Genomic DNA, 23,357 nt, shown 5'->3' on the forward strand with positions numbered 1-23,357 from the left:
CTTATAGGAAGACAGCTGTGTGAATTCTGAAACACACAGGGCAAATGTCAAGTGATAATGAAGACAAATATTCAAATTATACACCCTTACACGCCAAAGAACACGGAAGATTGCAAGCAAACCACCAGGATCTGGGAAAAGGCAAGGAAGGATTCCTCTACAGGTTTCAAAGGCCTTGCCAAAATCTTGATTTCAGACTTCTAACTTCCAGAATTATGACACCATACACGTCTGTTGTTCTAATCCACCCAGCTTGTGGTCCTGAGGGCAGCCCTGGAAAACTGATACTGCTAAGAGTGGAAATGGAGGTGCATATGGAAAAACTTCATCTAAGGTTGAGGCAAATTTTTTTATGTTAGCATCTGCCAAGAACATCTCTCTAATCTGAGAATAAATCTTGAGTCCTTCAGTATTTAAAGAGCACAGACTTTGGAGCTGGGTTTGAATTCTATCATTTAGTTGTGTGATCTTGTTTCCTCATTTTTAAATGCATGTAAAAATAGCCTCTCATATGGTTTTTGTGAAGATTAAATTACACAGCACTTATGACTAGTACCTGGCATAGAGTAAGAGCTATTAAAATATTAGCAATGATTATTATTGTTATAAACATTCACGTTTAAGGAAAGAATGAGTTCACTAGGGTAAAATTAATCCTTTGAGTTAAGAGATAATTTTTCAAATAATACTGTGATACATGTGAATATAATAGTTTTGCATATTGAAAACAGAATGATTATTTGGTACTGTGAAGTTTTTCAATGTTAAGCATGGAAGGCCCAGTATATTTTTCAATTTCATAAAACATTGTGCTAGCTTATTTATATGAGAAATTCAAATATAGAGAAAAACATGCATATGTTAGGTTTACTTGATTGAAATATACATAAGCTTTGATTAAACACAGTTTATATATAATATTTCATATATATTATATGGAAATATTAAATATAAATGGAGAGTTTCTAGAAAAAATTGTCAGCATGCTATTTTAATTGTGCCAACATATTTCCAACATAATTCTAAAACCGCCTGTGGTTTAGAATAACAAAAATCCATTATTCTTGGATTACTGAGCTTCAAGTAAAATTGTTTTCATATTCTCTTTGAAATAGTTTTTCCAAACTTTTCTAGTACAAATGTTAATATGGTATGCTATTTCAAATGAGTGATAACTTTAAATGCTTCCTTTAAAACTAATTAAAAGGCTTAACAAATATGTATTGCACAGATGTTTACAAACTAAAGATATACAAATTATTTTTGTTTTACAGCAAAAATAACTCATTTTGAAGGCTTTATTATCTAGGACTCTGGGACTTCTAAGGTGGTGCTAGTGGTAAAGAACCCTCCTGCCAACGCAGGAGCTGCAGGAGATGTTGGTTTGATCTCTGGGTCAGGAAGATCCTCTGGAGAAGGAAACAACAACCCTCTCCAGTATTCTTGCGTGGGAAATCCCATGGATAGAGGTTCATATGGTCACAGAGTCAGATATAACTGAAGTGACTTAGCACATACACATGGAATCTGTATATTTAATTTTATCTAAATCATACATCTGATGCCCTGCTTTGAAATTCTGATCATAGATGAATGTCTAAAAATCTAAAGTGTTTCCATAAGAAAAGAATTTTTAAAAGTTCAAACATCCTAGCTAGGTATAGGGTGTCAATTATGCGTCAAATTTAACACAAAATTAATTATGGTCATATCCAACACAAACAAATATTTCTTTAAGCCAAGTAGAGTTATAAGACAACTAGGATACAGGAGGAAAGTGTATAATCTTTCAAAACTAAGGTCAGCATAAAATAAAATGTAAAATAAAAACAAATAATTTGGATCTTCTGCCCCAAAGAAAACATACAGATGGCCAAGAATCATATGAAAGATGCTCAGCATCACTAAATATTAGAGAAATGCAAATCAAAACTACATAAGGTATCATCACGTCACACCAGTCGGAATGGCCATTATCAAAAAATCTACAAACCATAAATGCTGCAGAGAGTGTGTAGAACAGGGAATCCTCCCACACTTTTGGTGGGAGTGTAAATTGATACAGCCACTATGGAGAACAGTATGGAGATACCTTAAAAAACTGAACCAGGGCCACAGTATGATCCAATAATCCCACTGCTGGGCATATGCCCAGAAAAAAAATTCAGAAAGATATATGCACCCCAGTGTTCAATGCAGCACTATTTACAACAGCCAGGACATGAAAGCAAGCTAAATGTGGATCAACAGAAGAATGGATAAAGAAGAGGTGATACATATATATATAATTAGTCATAAAAAAATGAAATAATGCAATTTGCAGCAACATGGATGAACTTAGAGATTATCATACTGAGTGACATCAGAGAAAGACAAATACTATATGATATCACTTATATGTGGAATCTAAAAAGAAAAAAATGGCTTAAATCTACTTATTTACTGAGCAGAAATAGAGCCACAGGTGTAGAAACAGAAATTATGGTTACAAAGGGGGGAAGGGGGGAGTAAACTGGGAGACCTGGGCTGATACACACACTGTGCATGTGCTCCCATCGTGTCTGACTCTTCATAGCCCCATGGACTATAGTCCACCAGGGGTTTTCCAGGCAAGAACACTGGAGTAGCTTGCCACTTTCTACTACAGTGGGTCTTCCCAACCAAGGGTCAAATCAGTGTCTCCTGCATCTCCCGCAGTGGCAGGTGGGTCGTTTGCCACTAGTGTCACCTGGGAAGCCCATGTACACACTACACATAGAAAATACATAACTAATAAGGACCTGCTGTAGGGAACGGAAAACTACTCAGCACTCTGCCATGACCTACACAGGAAAACAATTTTTTTTTTTATAGTTCATCAATTTATATAGTTGTATTTTATTTTTAATTTTATTTTTAAACTTTACAATATTGTATTAGTTTTGCCAAATATCGAAATGGATCTGCCACAGGTATACATGTGTTCCCCATCCTGAACCCTCCTCCCTCCGCATACATCCCTCTGGGTCGTCCCAGTGCACCAGCCCCAAGCATCCAGTATCGTGCATCGAACCTGGACTGGCGACTCGTTTCATGCATGATAGTATACATGTTTCAATGCCATTCTCCCAAATCTTCCCACCCTCTCCCTCTCCAACAGAGTCCATAAGACTGATCTATACATCAGTGTCTCTTTTGCTGTCTCGTACACAGGGTTATTGTTACCATCTTTCTAAATTCCATATATATGCGTTAGTATACTGTATTGGTGTTTTTCTTTCTGGCTTACTTCACTCTGTATAATAGGCTCCAGTTTCATCCACCTCATTAGAACTGATTCAAATGTATTCTTTTTAATGGCTGAGTAATACTCCATTGTGTATATGTACCACAGCTTTCTTTATCCATTCATCTGCTGATGGACATCTAGGTTGCTTCCATGTCCTGGCTATTATAAACAGTGCTGCGATGAACATTGGGGTACACGTGTCTCTTCTGGTTTCCTCAGTGTGTATGCCCAGCAGTGGGATTGCTGGATCATAAGGATAACAATTTTTTAAAAAGTGGATATATGTATAACTGGTTCACTTTATTGTACAGCAGAAACTAATGCAATACAGTATATCAACTATACTCCAATAAAAATTAATTAAAAAAAAAAACAAATAATTCAGGTCAGTGATCTAGGTCTAGGAAAGAAGTGTACTTACCCAGAGTTTTACATGCAAATAGGGCCATGGCACTTTGCAGTCTGTCTGGTCTGAGAGTCTGTACCACAAGAACCTTAAAATATAAGTGCAGAGTATTTTTAAAAAATAAAGTTCCCACAACAACTATAATTGAAGAATGATGCTAATTAATTTAAAAAATGCTTACCACAGTATTTCCTATGCCTATAACTGTCATAATAGGTATATAAAAATACATTTCTTTAATAGCCAAAATATTACTAAAATCCATCAGATCTATTGCTGTTATTTAGTCTCTAAGTCGTGTCCAACTCCCGCTGCCTCTTGGATTGTAGCCCACCAGGCTCCTCTGTCCATGGGATTTCCCAGGCAAGAACACCAGAGTGCCATTTCCTTCTCCAAGGGATCTTCCCAACCCAGGAATCGAAACCGCATCTTCTGCCTGGCAGGCAGGTTCGTTATCGCTTAGCCACCTGGGAAGCCCTCAGATCTATTATCAAAGGTAAACATCAGCATGTACTGGTCATAGTGCTAGCTGTCTTCAGAAGCTAACAAAGGGCCCAATGACAAGTGAAAATAAGAGTCTGTAGCTGAGGCATTCCTGGTGACGACAGCGCAGAGACAGAAAACTCCTGAATTTTTCAAATCACCAATTTTATGCTGAATCATGTCTAATTCTAGATGCTTAGGTTTTCAAATGAAGTTTTTCTTTTTTTTCTTTTTCTTAAACACACCTGATGAAACAGAACTTCAAAAGGAGAAAACAAAGGGGACAGAACCAAAACCAGCAGCATGGTGAAGAGAAAGGGCAGAGTGATAAAGAACCCGCCTGCCGATGCAGGAAATGCAGGAGATGAGGGTTTGATCCCAGGTCCGGAAGATCCCCTGGAAAAGGAAATTGCAACCCACTCTGGTATTCTTGCCTGGAGAAACCAGTAAACAGAAGAGACTGGCGGGCTGCCATCCATGGAGCCGCAAAGAGTTGGACCTGACTCAGTGCTGAGGATACGCGCACACATAAACGGAAGGGTCATCTCCTGGAGCATCAACTCCCCTGTCCTCTCCAAGGCTAAGGTTTGGTCTAGCCAACAGGGACACAAGCTCCCTGTTCCTTAGCATAATGTCTTTTTTTTCGTTAGACAGAACCCTGGGAAATGTGTGAAGAACCTGAACAATAAATACCTTAATCACTTTCTATACGGATACTCTATTCCAAGATCCTCCTTGGGTCGGAGGCAGGGGGAGTAATAAAAGCTTGGTGGGAAACACACTGCCCAGAAACACTGTCTGGGATTTCCCTGTCTGGATAGGGTGGCAAGACCAGAGAGCCCTTTCCCACGTACACCCCAAGGTTAAGTGACACCTTAGGGCAAAGCTTTCATTTAAATGGCTTCTGAACAACAAGAGAAACATTTAATACTTTTATGCATTTAGATAATTTACCTGCTGAAATAAAGAAACTTTCTTTATAAGACTAGATGGAAACTCTTGCTCACACATTGAATTATGATAATAGGTACGCCACAAAGCTACATCTTCAAAGCACAGGGTCTGATAAAGACTGGGAAGAGCAATCTAAAAAATAAAAATAAAAATATATAGTGAGCAACAAACAAATATAAATACAGACATACAAACATACATACTAAATACATATACACACATGCATACTAAAAAACAGTAAGTGGAAATTCCTGATAGATATTATGTTTTCTAACTCATGTTGGCTTATTCAATCATGTCTAAGTCAGAAATAGTATGGTGGATGTACCTAATCCAGAATTAAAAGCAAGTATTTCTAAAGTAATACGACATCAATTCTTGTACATTAACAAATCTTTTCTCTATGTAAAAACATGTGTACCTATCTCCACCTTGTGGAGAAAAGAAGACTTTCACTAAAACCAAGTACAAACTTTAAACACTGCCACAATAAGAGTTCCATTTTAGAGTGTAAAAATATGCCTAGTTACAACTTCAACTCTTTATTTTCTAAGTGACCATAAGTGATTATATCATTTTATGCCTTAGCTACTTCATCTGTGAAATGGGTAACAATGTTGAAAATATATAATGAGAAGATCCATTTTTAAATTCTGCATAATACCTCGAACATAAGAAGGTGGGGAGGGGAAAGAAGAGAGGGGAAAAGAGTGGGAAAAATCCCACTATATTTGGAAAACATATATCAAAGGCATGGACTGTGGTATCAGAATGCTCAAATTAAAATCACAATTTCAAAACTTCCCAGCTATTTGATCTTGGGTAAATTATTTAACTTGTCTACACCTCAGCCTGCCCTTCTCAAAAGCAAGCATAATTATGACCTCTTGAATATGTTATCGTGATAATAAAGATAATACATCTGAAGCATTTAATATGATGCCTGGCACATAACAAGTCCTCAAAAATATGTATGAAATTTAAGTGAAAATTCAGGTTCAAGCATTTAGCAATTCACTGCATAGATTCTCATTTCTTATCCATAAAAAGAAAGTTAATATCTCCCTTTTAAGATTTGTGTGATAATAGTTCATTTGAAAATGTTTTATAAACTAAAATGATAATAAAACATTAATATATATTATAAACATTCTCTGAAAAGGAAAGCTGCCTTTCCTCAATGTTTTGCATTTCTTTACTTAACAAGAAATTAGTATGTGAAAAAAAATAACTATACTTTAATAGGTTAATACAGTTAAGGTTTTTCGCCAAGAATAACATCTCAGTAGATCAATTGTTCAAACAATTTTAACTGTACCATAAAGATTAATATTAATTTTCCATTAGGAGCACATGAAATATTTCACAGGTCCTGCCCAATAATCCAGAAATTCTTTTTATAATTCTATTTTTTATAATTCTTCAAATTCTATTTTTTATAATTATTTTTTATAATTTTTATAATTATAATTTTATAATTAAAATTATAATTTATAATTAAAAGTTGTTTAAAAAAATATGTTTCTTACCATAGGTGAACAGTTGAGTGCAAAAGATATTAAAAGGTGAATAGAAGTGAGAGAGATAATTTGATTTTGAAACCTTTTCAACATAAGTATCATACTGCATTCTATTACTGATCCTAAATTACTCTATTAATAAGGTATCCACATATCATATTAGAGGACATTTCATTTACTTATCTTTCTATTCCCTATAGGTATATAGCACAGAATCTTGACCATGTGGAGATTCAATATGTTATACAGTGAATGATAGATTCAATTAATTAATTATTCATCACAGTGTTAATCAGAATAATTCTTGAATATTCTTTTACCCACAGATTTTACGTCATTTTCACAGAAATATCAACACCAAGTATGAAGTGGTAGAACATAAAAATATAAACAGAAATAATGCAACTATTAAAAAATTAAATATCCTTCAAAGTAAGAAAGGAATACCTTTAATGTTGCCACTGCCCAGCTTCTTTCCTGATCTATCCAAGATGGAAGTTGATCACGTATTCTTTGCTGAGAGTCCTTTTTAAATTAGAGCAATTACTTCCCTTGGTACATTTGGTAAAATTCAGACTTTAAAAAATTTTTGTTAAACTGACCAGCTAATTTTATGAACACTTTTTGGTTTTTAAGAAGAACTTCATTCTATGTATTTTTTATTTGTATCTATTTTACAAATCAATATGGTAAAATTCTACATAAGGTATAGATAACGATTCAGAAAAATGTAACATTTATTTTCATAAAGCTTATTCCTTTGTAAAACTTCAGAAAAACTCAAATGTAATATGAAATTACTATAAAACTGCATTATTTTAATTATATCTTGCATTTCCAACATAATCTAGGTTTTGCATTACAGTTTGGATAGGCTGCTTTGAAGAATAATTTTATCCATTACCTATCGAGGTAGAAAATTACTGGAAAAAAAAGTTAATTTGAATAAAGTTTCAAAAGATAAGTGAAGTAATTCTTAATTTCACTTATTTAAGAAAATTTTCCTAGCTATACTACAAGATTTGATTTTCTTAGAGTTACAAAATACATATACTGAAAAAAGAAACCATATTAATTTTTTATGTTTAATTAAATATTCTCAAAAAAAATATGCCCTCAAGGACAAAAAAAATATATCAGTCCATTTTATATTAGGGCAACAGAGGGAAGGACATATTCCTCTAATTAAAATATAATTTCAACAGTAACTTAAAACTACTCTGAAGCAAATTATATTTCATGAAGTCAAAACCAGAATTACTTTCCCTAAGAATGAAATAATAATTTTAATTACTCCAACTTACAACTTTCCGCAACATGTCTCCAACAACCACACCTGTAAATGTATCCCATTCCTATTTAACAAAAATATGAGAAACACACAAAAGATAAATATTCTAACCATTTAACAAATCTTTTTAAATTTCCCCATAAGACAGCTTACAATTTAGCTTTCTAAAATACATGGAGGAAAAAACTCCTTTCATATCTTCCCAATTCCTCATATATTATGAGTTTATGTACCTTACCAATATAAAACATTATATTGGTACCATACCAACATTAAAATGAAATCTATTAGAATAATTATAAGAAAAAATATAAACACATTAAACACATGTGAGTCTTAACATCTAAAAATTAAAATGTCTATACAATTAGCATTTGTCATTATCTTTAATTTGTCCTATTACATGCCATTCTTCACTAATATATAAGAAGTAAGATGCATCAGAAGTTTAAAAATTGTGTATACTGGGAAAAATAGAGAAAAGTCCCACCATTAATTTATCTTTTCCAACGTATAGGGAGAAGATGGCCATTGCTACTTTTTTTTTCCTAATTAACTCATGGAATCAAAATTGATCAAGTTGTTACAGAATCTAGAGCTCTTTGAAAACCTATGTCTTCACTCTGGGTTATCCGATCAGATAATTATGGGCACTACCATTTTATTTGTTACACATTGGCCAGCATAAGAATAATAAAATTTGAGTGCAATATGGAAAAAGTACCAAAGCAACATACTACCTCCACTCACTCTTCCTACTGGAGTTATACAGTCACAAATAAATAAAATGCAAATTATTACTACTATTTTATGTGAGTCAAGGAAAAGTGTTCTTTTCCCAATGATAATTTATTTATACTTCAAGAAGAAAAACTAAGTCTCATACAACAGAGCTTATTGATCATGATGAAAAGTACACAGGAAGAGGGAAATGCATCAAAGTAAATGGTATAAATAAAAGTAGCCAAATTAAAATCAGGAGAAATTTATACAAGTCAACCAGAGTATTTGGAGTTAGAAAGAAATAGAGAGAGAACAGTCATATGGAATGGCACGTATTCAAATAAGCAGAACCAAGAGCGTAGTTCAAGTCTGATCATACTGTTAAAGGTTACCAGGTCACCAGGTCCGAGTGCACTGTCCGTATACTATTCCCTGCCGCTCTGGCTACTGCAAGCCCATTTTAATGAAAATGGCAGAATAATGAGGAAAATCACTTACAAAAATTTTTTAACATTAGAAGTAAATCAGAGATGGAACTTAGCCCTATCTTAAAGGACATTTCTTTCAAGTCTGAGAGGAGGTTATATGGCAGACCAGAAATGAAGACATAAACAAAAGAAGATAAATTATACATTAGAAGATTAATATAAATCTTCAGATTCAAGAAGGAGGTTTCTGAGAACGACCCACTCTTGTTTCACGTGCTGATTCTAAGCATGCCAATGTAAATAAATAATGTACTGGTATACTCGTATAGCTTCATATTTTTATATTTATCAGCCCCACTGCTTAGATGAGGAAAATAAGAAGGCTGATTCTTCTGGTGTCCTGGAAAAGTACACTTGTGTTCAGAAAAATCTTGGTACTATGGCAACTTAAGAGTTCTTTCGCTGCCTTATCATTCCTTCAGAATATCTGGCTCAACCACAGGAGAGTAGAAGTGGAAATCAGCATCATACACTAAATTTCTAACTAAGTAAAAAATGAATAGGTTGATATGGAATTTCCAGCCTTAAGCAATTTCTAATCTAACCAAAAGTCCACCTGTTACCAAATTTCCATGCAACTCATAATATTTTCCTCCTTTTCTTCCACTTACATTTTCTTGAAAAAGTTCAGGATGCATGCCTCTAATGAAATGCAAAGCAAACATCAACTGATCAGCCTGAAAAGAATAACAGATATTATTTTGCTTTTTCTAAATGTCTGTTTTTGGAAAAGCATAGTCCTTAAATTATGGCTCATAAATTCTATACTCTATCATCTAATAATTTACTTTTATCAATATAAAAATGACTATTCAGATGGCATCTACATAGGACAACGCTTCTAAGTTGGCAGTGGAAGTATAGAGACCAAATATTTAGAAACAGTGCTAAGGAATAATCAGTGTATACATCTCATTAAAACAACAACAACAAAAACTATTTAACTAGATGAAATCCAACTGTGAGGTTTAGATTAGACATTATTAACCAGATCAACCTCTTGCATTCAGATCAGATCAGTTGCTCAGTTGTGTCCGACTCTTTGCGACCCCATGAATCGCAGCACGCCAGGCCTCCCTGTCCATCACCAACTCCTGGAGTTCACCCAGACTCACGTCCATCAACTCAGTGATGCAATCCAGCCATCTCATCCTCTGTTGTCCCCTTCTCCTCTTGCCCCCAATCCCTCCCAGCATCAGAGTCTTTTCCAATGAGTCAACACTTCGCATGAGGTGGCCAAAGTACTGGAGTTTCAGCTTTAGCATCATTCCTTCCAAAGAAATCCCAGGGCTGATCTCCTTCAGAACGGACTGGTTGGATCTCCTTGCAGTCCAACGGACTCTCAAGAGTCTTCTCCAACACCACAGTTCAAAAGCATCAATTCTTTGGCGCTCAGCCTTCTTCACAGTCCAACTCTCACATCCATACATGACCACAGGAAAAACCATAGCCTTGACTAGACGAACCTTTGTTGGCAAACTAATGTCTCTGCTTTTCAACATGCTATCTAGGTTGGTAATAACTTTCCTTCCAAGTAGTAGCTTCTTTTAATTTCATGGCTGCAGTCACCATCTGCAGTGATTTTGGAGCCCAGAAAAATAAAGTCTGACACTGCTTCCACTGTTTCCCCATCTATTTCCCATGAAGTGATGGGACCGGATGCCATGATCTTCGTTTTCTGAATGTTGAGCTTTAAGCCAATTTTTTCACTCTCCTCTTTCCCTTTCATCAAAAGGCTTTTGAGTTCCTCTTCACTTTCTGCCATAAGGGTGGTGTCATCTGCATATCTGAGGTTATTGATATTTCTCCCGGCAATCTTGATTCCAGCTTGTGTTTCTTCCAAACCAGCATTTCTCATGATGTACTCTGCATATAAGTTAAATAAACAGGGTGACAATATACAGCCTTGACGAACTCCTTTTCCTATTTGGAACCAGTCTGTTGTTCCATGTCCAATTCTAACTGTTGCTTCCTGACCTGCATACAAATTTCTCAGGAGGCAGGTCAGGTGGTCTGGTATTCCCATCTCTTTCAGAATTTTCCACAGTTCATTGTGATCCACACAGTCAAAGGCTTTGGCATAGTCAATAAAGCAGAAATAGATGGTTTTCTGGAACTCTCTTGCTTTTTCCATGATCCAGCAGATGTTGGCAATTTGATCTCTGGTTCCTCTGTCTTTTCTAAAACCAGCTTGAACATCTGGAAGTTCACGGTTCACATATTATGGAAGCCTGGCTTGGAGAATTTTGAGCATTACTTTACTAGTATGTGAGATAAGTGCAATCGTGCAGTAGTTTGAGCATTCTTTGGCATTGCCTTTCTTTGGGATTGGAATGAAAACTGACCTTTTCCAGTCCTGTGGCCACTGCTGAGTTTTCCAAATTAGCTGTCATATTGAGTGCAGCACTCTCACAGCATCATCTTTCAGGATTTGGAATAGCTCAACTGGAATTCCATCACCTCCACTAGCTTTGTTCGTAGTGATGCTTTCTGAGGCCCACTTGACTTCACAATCCAGGATGTCTGGCTCTAGGTGAGTGATCACACCATCGTGATTATCTGGGTCATGAAGATCTTTTTTGTACAGTTTTCTGTGTATTCTTGCCATCTCTTCTTAATATCATCTGCTTCTGTTAGGTCCATACCATTTCTGTCCTTTATGGAGCCCATCTTTGCATGAAATGTTCCTTTGGTATCTCTGATTTTCTTGAAGAGATCCCGAGTCTTTCCCATTCTGTTGTTTTCCTCTATTTCTTTACATTGATTGCTGAAGAAGGCTTTCTTATCTCTTCTTGCTATTCTTTGGAACTCTGCATTCAGATGCTTATATCTTTCCTTTTCTCCTTTGCTTTTTGCTTCTCTTCTTTTCACAGCTATTTGTAAGGCCTCCCCAGACAGCCATTTTGCTTTTTTTACATTTCTTTTCCATGGGGATGGTCTTGATCCCTGTCTCCTGTACAATGTCACGAACCTCAGTCCATAGTTCATCAGGCACTCTATCTATCAGATCTAGGCCCTTAAATCTATTTCTCACTTCCACTGCATAATCATAAGGGATTTGATTTAGGTCATACCTAAATGGTCTAATGGTTTTCCCTACTTTCTTCAATTTAAGTCTGAATTTGGCAATAAGGAGTTCATGATCTGAGCCACAGTCAGCTCCTGGTCTTGTTTTTGCTGACTGTATAGAGCGTCTCCATCTTTGGCTGCAAAGAATATAATCAATCTGATTTCAGTGTTGACCCTCTGGTGTCGTCCATGTGTAGAGTCTTCTCTTGTGTTGTTGGAAGAGGGCGTTTGCTATGACCAGTGCATTTTCTTGGCAAAACTCTATTAGTCTTTGCCCAGCTTCATTCCATATTCCAAGGCCAAATTTGCCTGTTACCCCAGGTGTTTCTTGACTTCCTACTTTTGCATTCCAGTCCCCTATAATGAAAAGGACATATTTTTGGGGTGTTAGTTCTAAAAGGTCTTGTAGGTCTTCATAGAACCGTTCAACTTCAGCTTCTTCAGCATCACTAGTTGGGGCATAGACTTGGATTACTATGATATTGAATGGTTTGCCTTGGAAACGAACAGAGATCATTCTGTCGTTTTTGAGATTGCATCCAAGTACTGCACTTTGGACTCTTTTGTTGACCATGATGGCCACTCCATTTCTTCTGAGGGATTCCTGCCTGCAGTAGTAGATATAATGGTCATCTGAGTTAAATTCACCCATTCCAGTCCATTTCAGTTCGCTGATTCCTAGAATGTCAACATTCACTCTTGCCATCTCTTGTTTGACCACTTCCAATTTGCCTTGATTCATAGACCTGACATTCCAGGTTCCTATGCAATATTGCTCTTTACAGCATCGGACCTTGCTTCTATCACCAGTCACATCCACAGCTGGGTATTCTTTTTGCTTTGGCTCCATCCCTTCATTCTTTCTGGAGTTATTTCTCCACTGATCTCCAGTAGCATATTGGGCACCTACTGACCTGGGGAGTTTCTCTTTCAGTATTTGTCATTGTGTACGTTATATGCTCATGAACATCCTATGTTCCCATAAATCAAGAAATTGCATTTCTAGAAATTTGCACAAAGAGATGACAAATGTACTCTACTCTAAATAAAAAATGAGGGTACTCATTGCAAGGCTTTTTACAGTGGAGGGAAAACTGAAACAATATGAATGTTCAAAAGTCTATCATGAATAATAGTCAAATTGAAGTATACAGCATAGTTCATATTGTTTATTTAAACAAATATTTTTTATATAAACAGACATGCATATATATCTGCAAAAGAAATTAGAAATAGATAATAAAGTTATAAGTGATTTGATATTACAGGTTATTTTTGTTTCTTTATTTGATGTATTTTGCAAATTTTATAAGCTTCTGTCATTTCTGTCAAAGAAAGCAATGAGTTTACCAATATAAACAAAACCATCTGCTAAAGCACCATGTTTCCTACAGAAGTCTAATATAAACTTTATTTAGCTTTTTTCATATTGTAAATCATACTTTATTCATATCTAATATTACAGGTGTGTATGATTATAAACCTACAAATAGAAGGATATTATGATACAATATATATAAAAGATACATTCAACAACAACAACAACAAAAACACTCTCCTGTAATCATTACCAGCAAGTAATCTTGCCTGCAAGAAAACCACCCTCAGTTGGAAAGAGGTAAGCAATCATCAAGGTGGCCCAATGTCAAGATACCATGCCACAGATAACGGTACAAGAGATACCATATGATCTAGGCCAGGCCAACCAGGATATAATCTTCTATTATTTTCCAACTGGGAGATGGCAGAAGAATGCTGCTTATGGTAGAAATCTGGGTGCCTAGCTGTACCAACATACCTTTAACCATCAGAATTTAACAATGATTTTATAAAGAGGAAAAACAATAATTCAAGAATAAACTTAAAATTACAGTTTACTGACAGAGAACACATTATTTCCAATTATACAGAAGCAAAATCAAGAATGAATTTAATCAAGCTTAAGAGTTTTCTGAATACTTTTTTAAAAAAAAACAACTGTAAATAACCAGGGATTAAAAATATTTTGTACCTACAATATCCTTGGATCTACACAGCTTATGAGTCAGAAAACGTGGGTGTTTTACTTTAAGTTAAATTTATATCAGTTTGCTTGGGATCTGTTACAAAATAATTTAATATCAAGAGAATACATAACAAGCAAAATTTCAACTGATCATCTACAAAATAAACTAGCTGAAAGAAAAACAGTAAGAAAGTAGGCCACTGGATGATACCACCATGCCAGCACACAAACTCTGGTAAAAATTCTAGAAGAGCCTGTTAGAACAGGATTAATACAATATGAGGGAATCTCAACGTTTACTTTACAGCCGATAAAAAAAAAATCACATTTCCAGATATAATGGTTTGTTTTAATGACATCCTATTACCAAGACATCTTTGACATCATGAAAAATGGGTTTGAATTCTAGCTACAACACCTACTATATCTGAGCACCCTAGAGAAAGGTTAAATCTCTATATCTTGGTTTCCTCCCTTATAAAACAGAACTGGTGAAGGAATCAATTAACAATATGTTAAGGCACTTAGTTCCTGGAACACTGTAAATTTTAAAAGGCGACAGGTAAAAACTATCTGCTTTACAGTAAAAAGATATACTACATAATATTGGAAAGGAAATTTATTTCAAAAATATTTCATAAATCCCATAAATCTCAGAGACTAGTAAGAAGTGGAAAGCATTATTCATTCATTTGATTTATACTTTATATATCATTTCTTTCAAATATGTTTAATGAAAAGATGTTACCATATGAAGAAAAGTCTTGTTTTAATCTCAAAGAAGTTGATACAGGATAGATCTTAGGCACTCACAAGTGCCTAAGTTTGTGCCTGAACCTAAATCACACATTTTAATAAAGCAGTCCATGCACATTCACCTATACCTCCAGAAATTCTAAAGTATTATACATAATACTATAAGTTTTTAAGTTATCAAAGCAGAACTATCTAAATTATCAAGTCATTTAATAGTCACAGGTTATATAGTTTCTAAACATGCAACCAGAGAATTTCCACATTGTAAGAAAACTCATTTTTATAGAAAAAATGCAATTCAAATTAAATGATATGTAAGATAAATACAATCATGACATGCTATCAATATTCAAAATCAATGAACTAGCAAATTCATTTGAAGAAAGAGACTAGGTAGGCTGCATAAGCCCAAGCTTAGAAGCACTTTCCTTGAAAAACCTTTTAATCATTTATCACCAGACAGTCTTCCTATACCATTTCAGATCTTTTAGAAATACTTCCACAAGGACAGGGAAACACTAAAAATCATATGCTCCCCCAAAATTTCCTTAAACTCTTTTCCATACTCATACCCAGTAGAGTTGGAAATTATTTAACATTCCTACAAATTCCATTATTTTGTATCTATTCCAAGCAATAAACTGTGATGAAGAAATGATGTGTAAAGGTACTAACTTGGATACAGTTTTGCTATAATCATCATAAGTTTGGGGGAGTCAAATGTGTTGCTCATCCTATAATTACTAAAATAAACACTTTTGACCTCATGAAGAAAATAAAAGAAAAATACAGCAAATAATCAAAACTGAATGTACTAGACAATTTTCTCCATTTGGCTTATAGTTTATTAAAATTCTAAATTTTCTACTACAAGTCAATCATTTTTCTGTTCCATGTCAAAATGCTTTCAATTCACTGTGATGTGAATACTAACAATCCTCTATTTCAAGAGTATATTGTTGTCACATTACCATCACTAACACAACAGCAAAATGAGCATGAGAGAAGCTCTGGCACTAAGTTTAATGTGATGCTGACTGCTAAAAACCCCAAAACTTTCACTCGAATATGAAACGGTTTCCATCCTAAGTAAGCTTAGAGTGCTAAATCTTGAGGATGTTTTACGACCTCATTTTTGTAATTGCTGTGCTTTCTGCATTTTTATTCACCACTGAAACTATGGAATGCTGACTTCACTATGAATAGATTTAATATCATTCATACAAAAATAAGGACTTTACAAAACAGATATTCCATCGTCAATTAAAAACCTGTCTTAAGAATTACAGACTACGGCCCTTTTTAAAATAATTTCAACTGCTCACAACAAAAAGTATAACTCAAGACAGCTAATGAAAAATTCTAGTTGGGTACTAAATGCTGAGGATAGTAAGCCTATAACCCCTCTGGTAGTGCAACAAAATGCTGGCTTTAAATCATGTTGGCACTGAAAAGCTTACTGTATCACTCTCTAATTACTTTGTTAAAATATGACAAAAAGGTTCAGATCTCATCAGTAAATATATTACTAAAAGTAAAATAAAAACATATATTCCCTGGAAAATACAAAGGATTACAGCTATACTCAGGAAGAATTGCTAGGCCCGGCACCCAGGGCTGCTGTGGGTGCTGGCCCTCTATATCCCTCAAGTGCCCTTCACCTCTTTCACACTCCCTCCTAGGGTAAGACACTACAGCATGAACTGCTGTACCAGGAGCCCCTTACCCTCTTGGTGACAGCACCAGAAGCAATCAAGTAACTCCGTGTTTCACTGTCCCTGGGCAGTCACCACTCTAACCACCCCAGGCCATCCGGGGCCCCCTGCAGCCAAGCCTCTGGCAGAGTCAAGAGAAACAAGAGTGGCCAGATCAGGAAAACTCAATGCACATCGACTACTGAAGAGCAAGTGTGTGAGCACAGACGTTCAGACCAGCCCTGCTAGACATGAAACTGCATTGCATTTGGCTCAGATTCTGAGATGAATCATTAAGTGAATGAGGATGGCAGAGTCTCTGGGAAAAGTCCTTCTGCTTAGGCATGAAGAGAGGTGAGAGAAGAGAACACAAGTTCAGGGTATTCCTAAACTTGGTGGGGGAAAAGGAGGGGAGAGGGCTAAGGGAGGAAGGGGGACAGAATGGGCATTTTAAAACACACTCTGACAACATGCATGAACCTTGAAAACATGCTAAGTGAATAAAGCAGTTACAAAGGACAAATACGTACATGACTGAACTTATATGAGATACTAAGAGCAGTCAGACTCATAGAAAGACAAAGTAGGCAGTGGTTGCCAGGGGCTGGGGGATGGGCAATTGTTTACTGGGTAGAGACTTCCAGTTTAAGACAAAAAGTAATCATGCAAATTAAATAATACAGAGATCAAAAATAAATCAGTGATTAAAAATAAAATATTAAAAGAGTAATTAAAATAGACATTCTATAAAGCAAAACTTATTCTTTAAAACACAAATAGGCAAATATGGCAAGTAAAGAAGGTACAAAATAAACAACCTTAAAAATAAGGAGAAGGAAGAAAAATAAGATATTATTTATAAATCACAAAATTAAGAACAGTGGTAATATCCAGAGTTGACAAAAATGCAAAGAAGATACCTTTACTCTATCAGTAGGAGTATTAACTGGTTAATAAAAGCTGGTGTAGTGGTAAAGAATCTGCCTACAAAGCAGGAGACTTCAGGGGATGTGGATCCCATCCCTGGGTCGGGAAGATTCTCTGGAGAAGGAACTGGCAGGCAACCCATGCCAGTATTCTTGCCTGGAAAATACCATGGACAGAGGAGCATGGTGGGCTGCAGTCCTTGGGGTCGCAAAAAGTCAGACATGACTGAGTGACTGAGCAGACATAAAAACCTTTTAGAAGGTAATTTGATAATGCGCAACAAAATTTCAAAAGGTTCGATCCTTGGACCAGCAATTATACTTACATTGAGAAATCTTGTTCAAGACACTGATACTGGAAGATCCTGAACTCACTTTCTCCTGTGGACACAGAGACTACAGCTAAATATGGAACACTTTCCTCTGTTAACTACCTAAAGACTGACTGAGCAATTACCACACACTGGGCGAAGGAGAAGAAAAGCATATCAAAGTGGGAGAGACTGGGAACAATCCTGCCATAAAACCCAGCCCTGGAACAGTGACCCAAAATCAGGAGGAAAACGCAAAACCCAGACCTCTTCTTAAGGAATGAAGGGTATGATGACCCCATACTAGGTATCTCAGCTTTAGAGACCTACACCTGAGTAACAAGGTCCCAAAATATCTAGCTTTGAAAAACAACTGGGCTCACAACACGGTGTCCACAAGACTGTACTCCTCTGCTCAGAAAAGGCCCCATGCAGGAACCTGTCCCTCCCAGGGCTCAGCTGAAAAGCAGTGACTGCGATCAGATTTTAAGCCAAAGAGCTTCCCTTGGGTAGATTAAAGCGCTGGCCTGAAATGCGGGCGTCTAATTTAACATGTCAAAGAGCCTGCCGGAATGCTCTGGGCACACACAACGGTGGGCACCATCTTAACCCTCTCCCTCCGCCAGCCTGCCGCCAGCCAGCAGGCGCCATCACTGTCCTCCCTTTCTCTGGTGCGGCCATCGCTCCGCAGCTCCGCCTCGCTGCCGGCACCAGGCGCCACGTTTGCACTCTACCTCTGCTGTACTCCAGCCAGCGGGCGCCATCTTCCTCAGTTTTTTCCTTTTCTGGAGAACGCAGTCTTTATGCTCCCCGGCTGCCGTCTTTATGCTCCCCAGCTGCCGCCTTACAGCCAGTGAGCTACATATTCGTACTCTCCCTCTGCTGGGCTCCAGGGCGCCAGGGTATCGCTCAGAAGTGAACTTTACATATCTCTGAAGCCCTGATTTTTAGACCTACAGCCAAGGGGACATCCCTTGATCATCTGGCTCTGAAAGCCGGGAGAGCTTGCATTCCTGGGTTCTTGGGACAGTAACAGAGAGTTTTTGACAGGCTATGAGACTCACTCCCATCTTTCTGTGAAAGAAGCCTATTTGCTCGTACTGGAGCTCTGGTCTGAGAGGCAGGTTAAGGTTTGGCACACACCTAGGGGCTACAGGACTTTCTTAGGGATCAGGGTCAGTGAAGGCCACCTCTGCCCCCTTCTGTTCATCGGTATCTCCCAGAAAAAAACCTTAAACACTTGTCTGAAAGTGAAAGAAAGTGAAGTCGCTCAGTCGTGTCTGACTCTTTCAACCCCATGGACTGTAGCCCTCCAGGTGCCTCCGTTCATGGAATTTTCCAGGCAAGAATACTGGAGTGGGTTGCCATTTCCTACTTCAGGGGTTCTTCCCGATCCAGGGATCAAACACGGGTATCCCCCGTTGCAGCCATCTGAGCCACCAGGGAAGCCCATACACTTGTCTAGAGCCTCTGTTCTTGCAACTGACACTCAGGAAATCACCTGGCTCCAGGTGCCTTCGTCCATTGGACTTCCCAGGCAAGAGTACTAGAGTGGGTTGCCATTGCCTTCTCCTTGCAGTCCCATAGGACTGTATATATTTTCATACTTTAGAATCTGCTCCTTAGGCATATGGCTGCAAATCATCCTGAATCTACTGCTGACTAAGATTTTCCTCTACAGGATACTGACAGGTCACGACACACCGTCAACTATGGTTGGCTAATAAAAATATAGTAGGCTGCTTGGACAATCACAAAGGTATAAAAGGCAACCAAGAGTTAGGGTAGGATTCAATGATAGGTTCAACAACCAGCACACTGGTCTAGCAAGCACCATTTTGGAGTCCTTCCTCTGGTGGCCCATTGGTAGGAGCTGGGGAGGCACTTCACTGGTGGCTCAGATGGTAAAGCATCTGCCCATAATGCAGGAGACCCAGGTTCGATCCCTGGGTCAGGAAGATCCTCTGGAAAAGGAAATGGCAACCCACTCCAGTACTCCTGCCTGGAAAATCCTATGGACGGAGGAGCCTGGTGAGCTACAGTCCATGGGGTCGCGAAGAGTCGACTGAGCAAAGAGTCGGACAAGACTGATCGAATTCACTTTCACTTTCCTCTAGCCTAGTAATGTCAGAGGCTTACCCACCCATCATCAGTGGACAGTACCAGAGCCAGGAGCCCCCAGCCAGCCAACCCAGGACCCGACTCTGCACACCAGCAGGCCAATACCAGCCCCAGCCTCCCCAGCTCCTACCAATGGGCTGGCATGCCCCAGAATCTGGCCCTGGGCCAGGACTATCAGGTCACGTGACCAGCCATGCTGACCAGCCTGGTGGCCCAACCACCAGGGCCTGGCAGTCAATACATGAGATATGGCCTAGAAGCCAACTAGGCCAAAGAACACTCTCGGTGACTAATACAACCACAGTAGTTGGCCCTGAGACAACAGAAGGGTCTACAGAGCCCACATAAGGGACAACCTTGGAGCATATAGCTCTAGTAAGCAGAAGGGAGTATGCTGCTGAGAGTCATAAGACCTTTCCCAAGTAAGCCACTCTACAAGACCGGAAAACATACTTGGCCTACATAGTTCACAGAAATAAAAATAGAGAATTCGGCATAATGAGGAGATAGAAGAATATATTTGAAACAAATGAAAATGACAAAACCCTAGGTTTTGCTTAGATAAAACCTAAGAAAGGTAGAGTTAAGCAATCTATCCAGTAGTGTTCAAGTTAATGGTAATGAATCAGCTCAGTTCAGTTCAGTAGCTCAGTCATGTCCGACTCTTTACAACCCCATGGACTACAGCATGCCAGGTTTCCCCATCCATCACCAACTCCCAGACCTTGCTCAAACTCATGTCAATTGAGTTGGTGATGCCGTCCAACCATCTTATCCTCTGTCGTCCCCTTCTCCTCCTGCCTTCAGTCTTTCCCAGAATCAGGGTCTTTTCAAATGAGTCAGTTCTTCACATCAGGTGGCCAAAGTATTTGGAGCTTCAGTTTCAGCATCAGTCCTTCCAATGAACATTCAGGACTGATTTCCTTTAGGATTGACTGGTTGGATCTCCTTGCAGTCCAAGGGACTCTCAAGTCTTCTCCAACACCACAGTTCAAAAGCATCAATTCTTCGGTGCTCAGCTTTCTTTACAGTCCAACTCTCGTATCGATACATGACTACTGGAAAAACCATAGCTTTGACTATAGGAGCTTTGTCAGCAAAATGATGTCTTTTTTTTTTAATACACTGTCTAGGTTGTCACAGCTTTTCTTCCAAAGAGCAAGCATCCTTTAATTTTGTGGCTGCAGTCACCATCCAAATTGATTTTGGGGCCCAAGAAAATGAAATGTGACAAAGTTTCCACTTTTTCCCCATCTATTTGCCATGAAGTGATAGGAGCAGATGCCATCATCTTCATTTTTTTAATGTTAATGTCTAAGCCAACTTTTTCACTCTCCTCTTTCACCTTAATCAAGATGCTGTTTAGTTCCTCTTCACCTTCTGCCATTAAAGTGAATTTTCTAGCTTTTTCCATGATCCAACAGATGTTGGCAGTTTGATCTCTGGTTCCTCTGCCTTTTCTAAATCCAGCTTGAACATCTGGAAGTTTTCAGTTCATGTACTCCTGAAACCTAGCTTGAAGGATTTTGAGCATAATCTTGCTAGCATGTGAAATGAGTGCGATTGCACCGTAATTTGAACATTCTTTGGCATTGCCTTTCTTTGGAATTGAATTAAAATTGACCTTTTTCATCCTGTGGCCACTGCTGAGTTTTCCAAATTTGCTGGCATCATGAGTGGAGCACTTTAACAGCATCATCTTTTAGGATTTGAAACATCACAGCTGGTAATCCATCACCTGCACTAGCTTTGTTCATAGTAATGCTTCCTAAGGCCTACTTGACTTCATGCTCCAGTATGCCTGGCTCTAGGTTAGTGACCAGATCATCATGGTTATCTGGGTTATTAGCTTTTTTGTGTAGTTTTTTGTGTAGTTCTTCTGTATATTCTTGCCATCTCTTCTTAATCTCTTCTGCTTCTGTTAAGTCCTTGCCATTTTCGTCCTTTGCATGAAATGTTTCCTTAGTATCTCCAATTTTCTTAAAGAAATCTCTAGCCTACCCCATTCTACTGTTTTCCTCTATTTCTTTGCATTGTTCACTTAAGAAAGCTTTCTTGTCTCTCTATTATTCTCTGGAACTCTGCATTCAGTTTAGTATATCTTTGCTTTTCTCCTTTGCCTTTTACTTCTTTTCTTTTCTCTGCTATTTGTGAGGCCTCCTAAGACAACCACTTTGCCTTCTTGCCTTTCTGTTTCTTGGGGATATTTTTGGTCAGTGCCTCCTGTACAATGTTATGAACCTCCGTCCATGACACTGGACAGGCACTCTGTCTACTTCAGGCACTCTGTCTACCAGATCTAATCCCTTGAATCTATTTGTCACTTCCACTGTATAATCATATGGGTTTTCATTTAAGTGATACCTGAATGGCCTAGTGGTTTTCCCTACTTTATTCAATTTGAGCCTGAATTTTGCAATAAGAAGCTAATGATGTGAGCCACAATCAGCTCCCAGTCTTGTTTTTGCTACTGTATAGAGCTTCTCCATCTTTGGCTTCAAAAAATATAATCAATCTGATTTTGGTACTGAGCATCTGGTGATATCCATGTGTAGAGTCTTCTCTTGTGTTGTTGGAAGAGGGTGTTTGCTATGACTGGTGCATTCTCTTGGAAAAACTATAATTACTTTAAATGTAAGTAGACTAAATGCTCCAATTAAAGGCTGTAGAGTGGCCGAATGAATAAAAAAACAAGGGCCATACATATGCTGCCTACAAGAGACTCGCTTAAGAACTACAGACAAATAGACTACATTGAGGAGACAGAAAATCTATTCCATAAAATAAAGCTGAACTATCTTTAAAACATAATTTTACAGACTTTAAAACAAAGACTGTAACAAGAGACATAAAGAGACATTGTATGTGTGTGCTGTCTCTTCAGTCGTGTCCAGCTCTTCATGATGCTATGGACTATAGCCTGCCAGGCTCCTCTGTCCATGGGATTCTCCAGGCAAGAATACTGGAGTAGGTTGCCATGTTCTCCTCCAGGGGATATTCCTGGAGGAATATCCCAGGGATCGAACCCACGTCTCTTATGTCTCCTGCATAGCAGATGAGTTCTATACCACTAGCATCACCATAATGATAAAGGGATCAATCCAATGAGCAGACATAATAACTGTAAATTGTTATTTAAAAATGGACAGATGATGTAAATAGACATTTTTCCAAAGAAGACAAATGATCAACAGTCACATGAAAAGATGTTCAACATCACTAACCACTGAGGAAAGACCAATTAAAACCACAAAGAGATACTACCTGACATCTGTCCAGAATGGCTATGATCAAAAAGACAACAAGTAACGAGGGTTCACAAGGATGTGGAGGAAACAGAAC

General features: G+C 37.8%; 1 protein-coding gene across 2 annotated transcripts in view; it reads right to left on the bottom strand.

The window, feature by feature from the left end:
* Positions 1-23,357, bottom strand: part of DYNC2H1 (dynein cytoplasmic 2 heavy chain 1) — a 398,003-nt gene that overhangs the window by 179,980 nt on the left and 194,666 nt on the right. For both annotated transcript variants that reach the window (XM_061440087.1, XM_061440086.1), the window contains 5 exons: positions 9,745-9,810; positions 7,936-7,986; positions 7,079-7,156; positions 5,112-5,243; positions 3,690-3,762 (listed from right to left, as the gene is read on the bottom strand). In XM_061440087.1, the coding sequence (XP_061296071.1) occupies positions 3,690-3,762; positions 5,112-5,243; positions 7,079-7,156; positions 7,936-7,986; positions 9,745-9,810 (400 nt within the window). The remainder of the gene's footprint in view (positions 1-3,689; positions 3,763-5,111; positions 5,244-7,078; positions 7,157-7,935; positions 7,987-9,744; positions 9,811-23,357) is intronic.

Source organism: Bos javanicus, chromosome 15 (genome assembly GCF_032452875.1).
Source record: "Bos javanicus breed banteng chromosome 15, ARS-OSU_banteng_1.0, whole genome shotgun sequence".
NCBI classification, from domain to species: domain Eukaryota; kingdom Metazoa; phylum Chordata; class Mammalia; order Artiodactyla; family Bovidae; genus Bos; species Bos javanicus.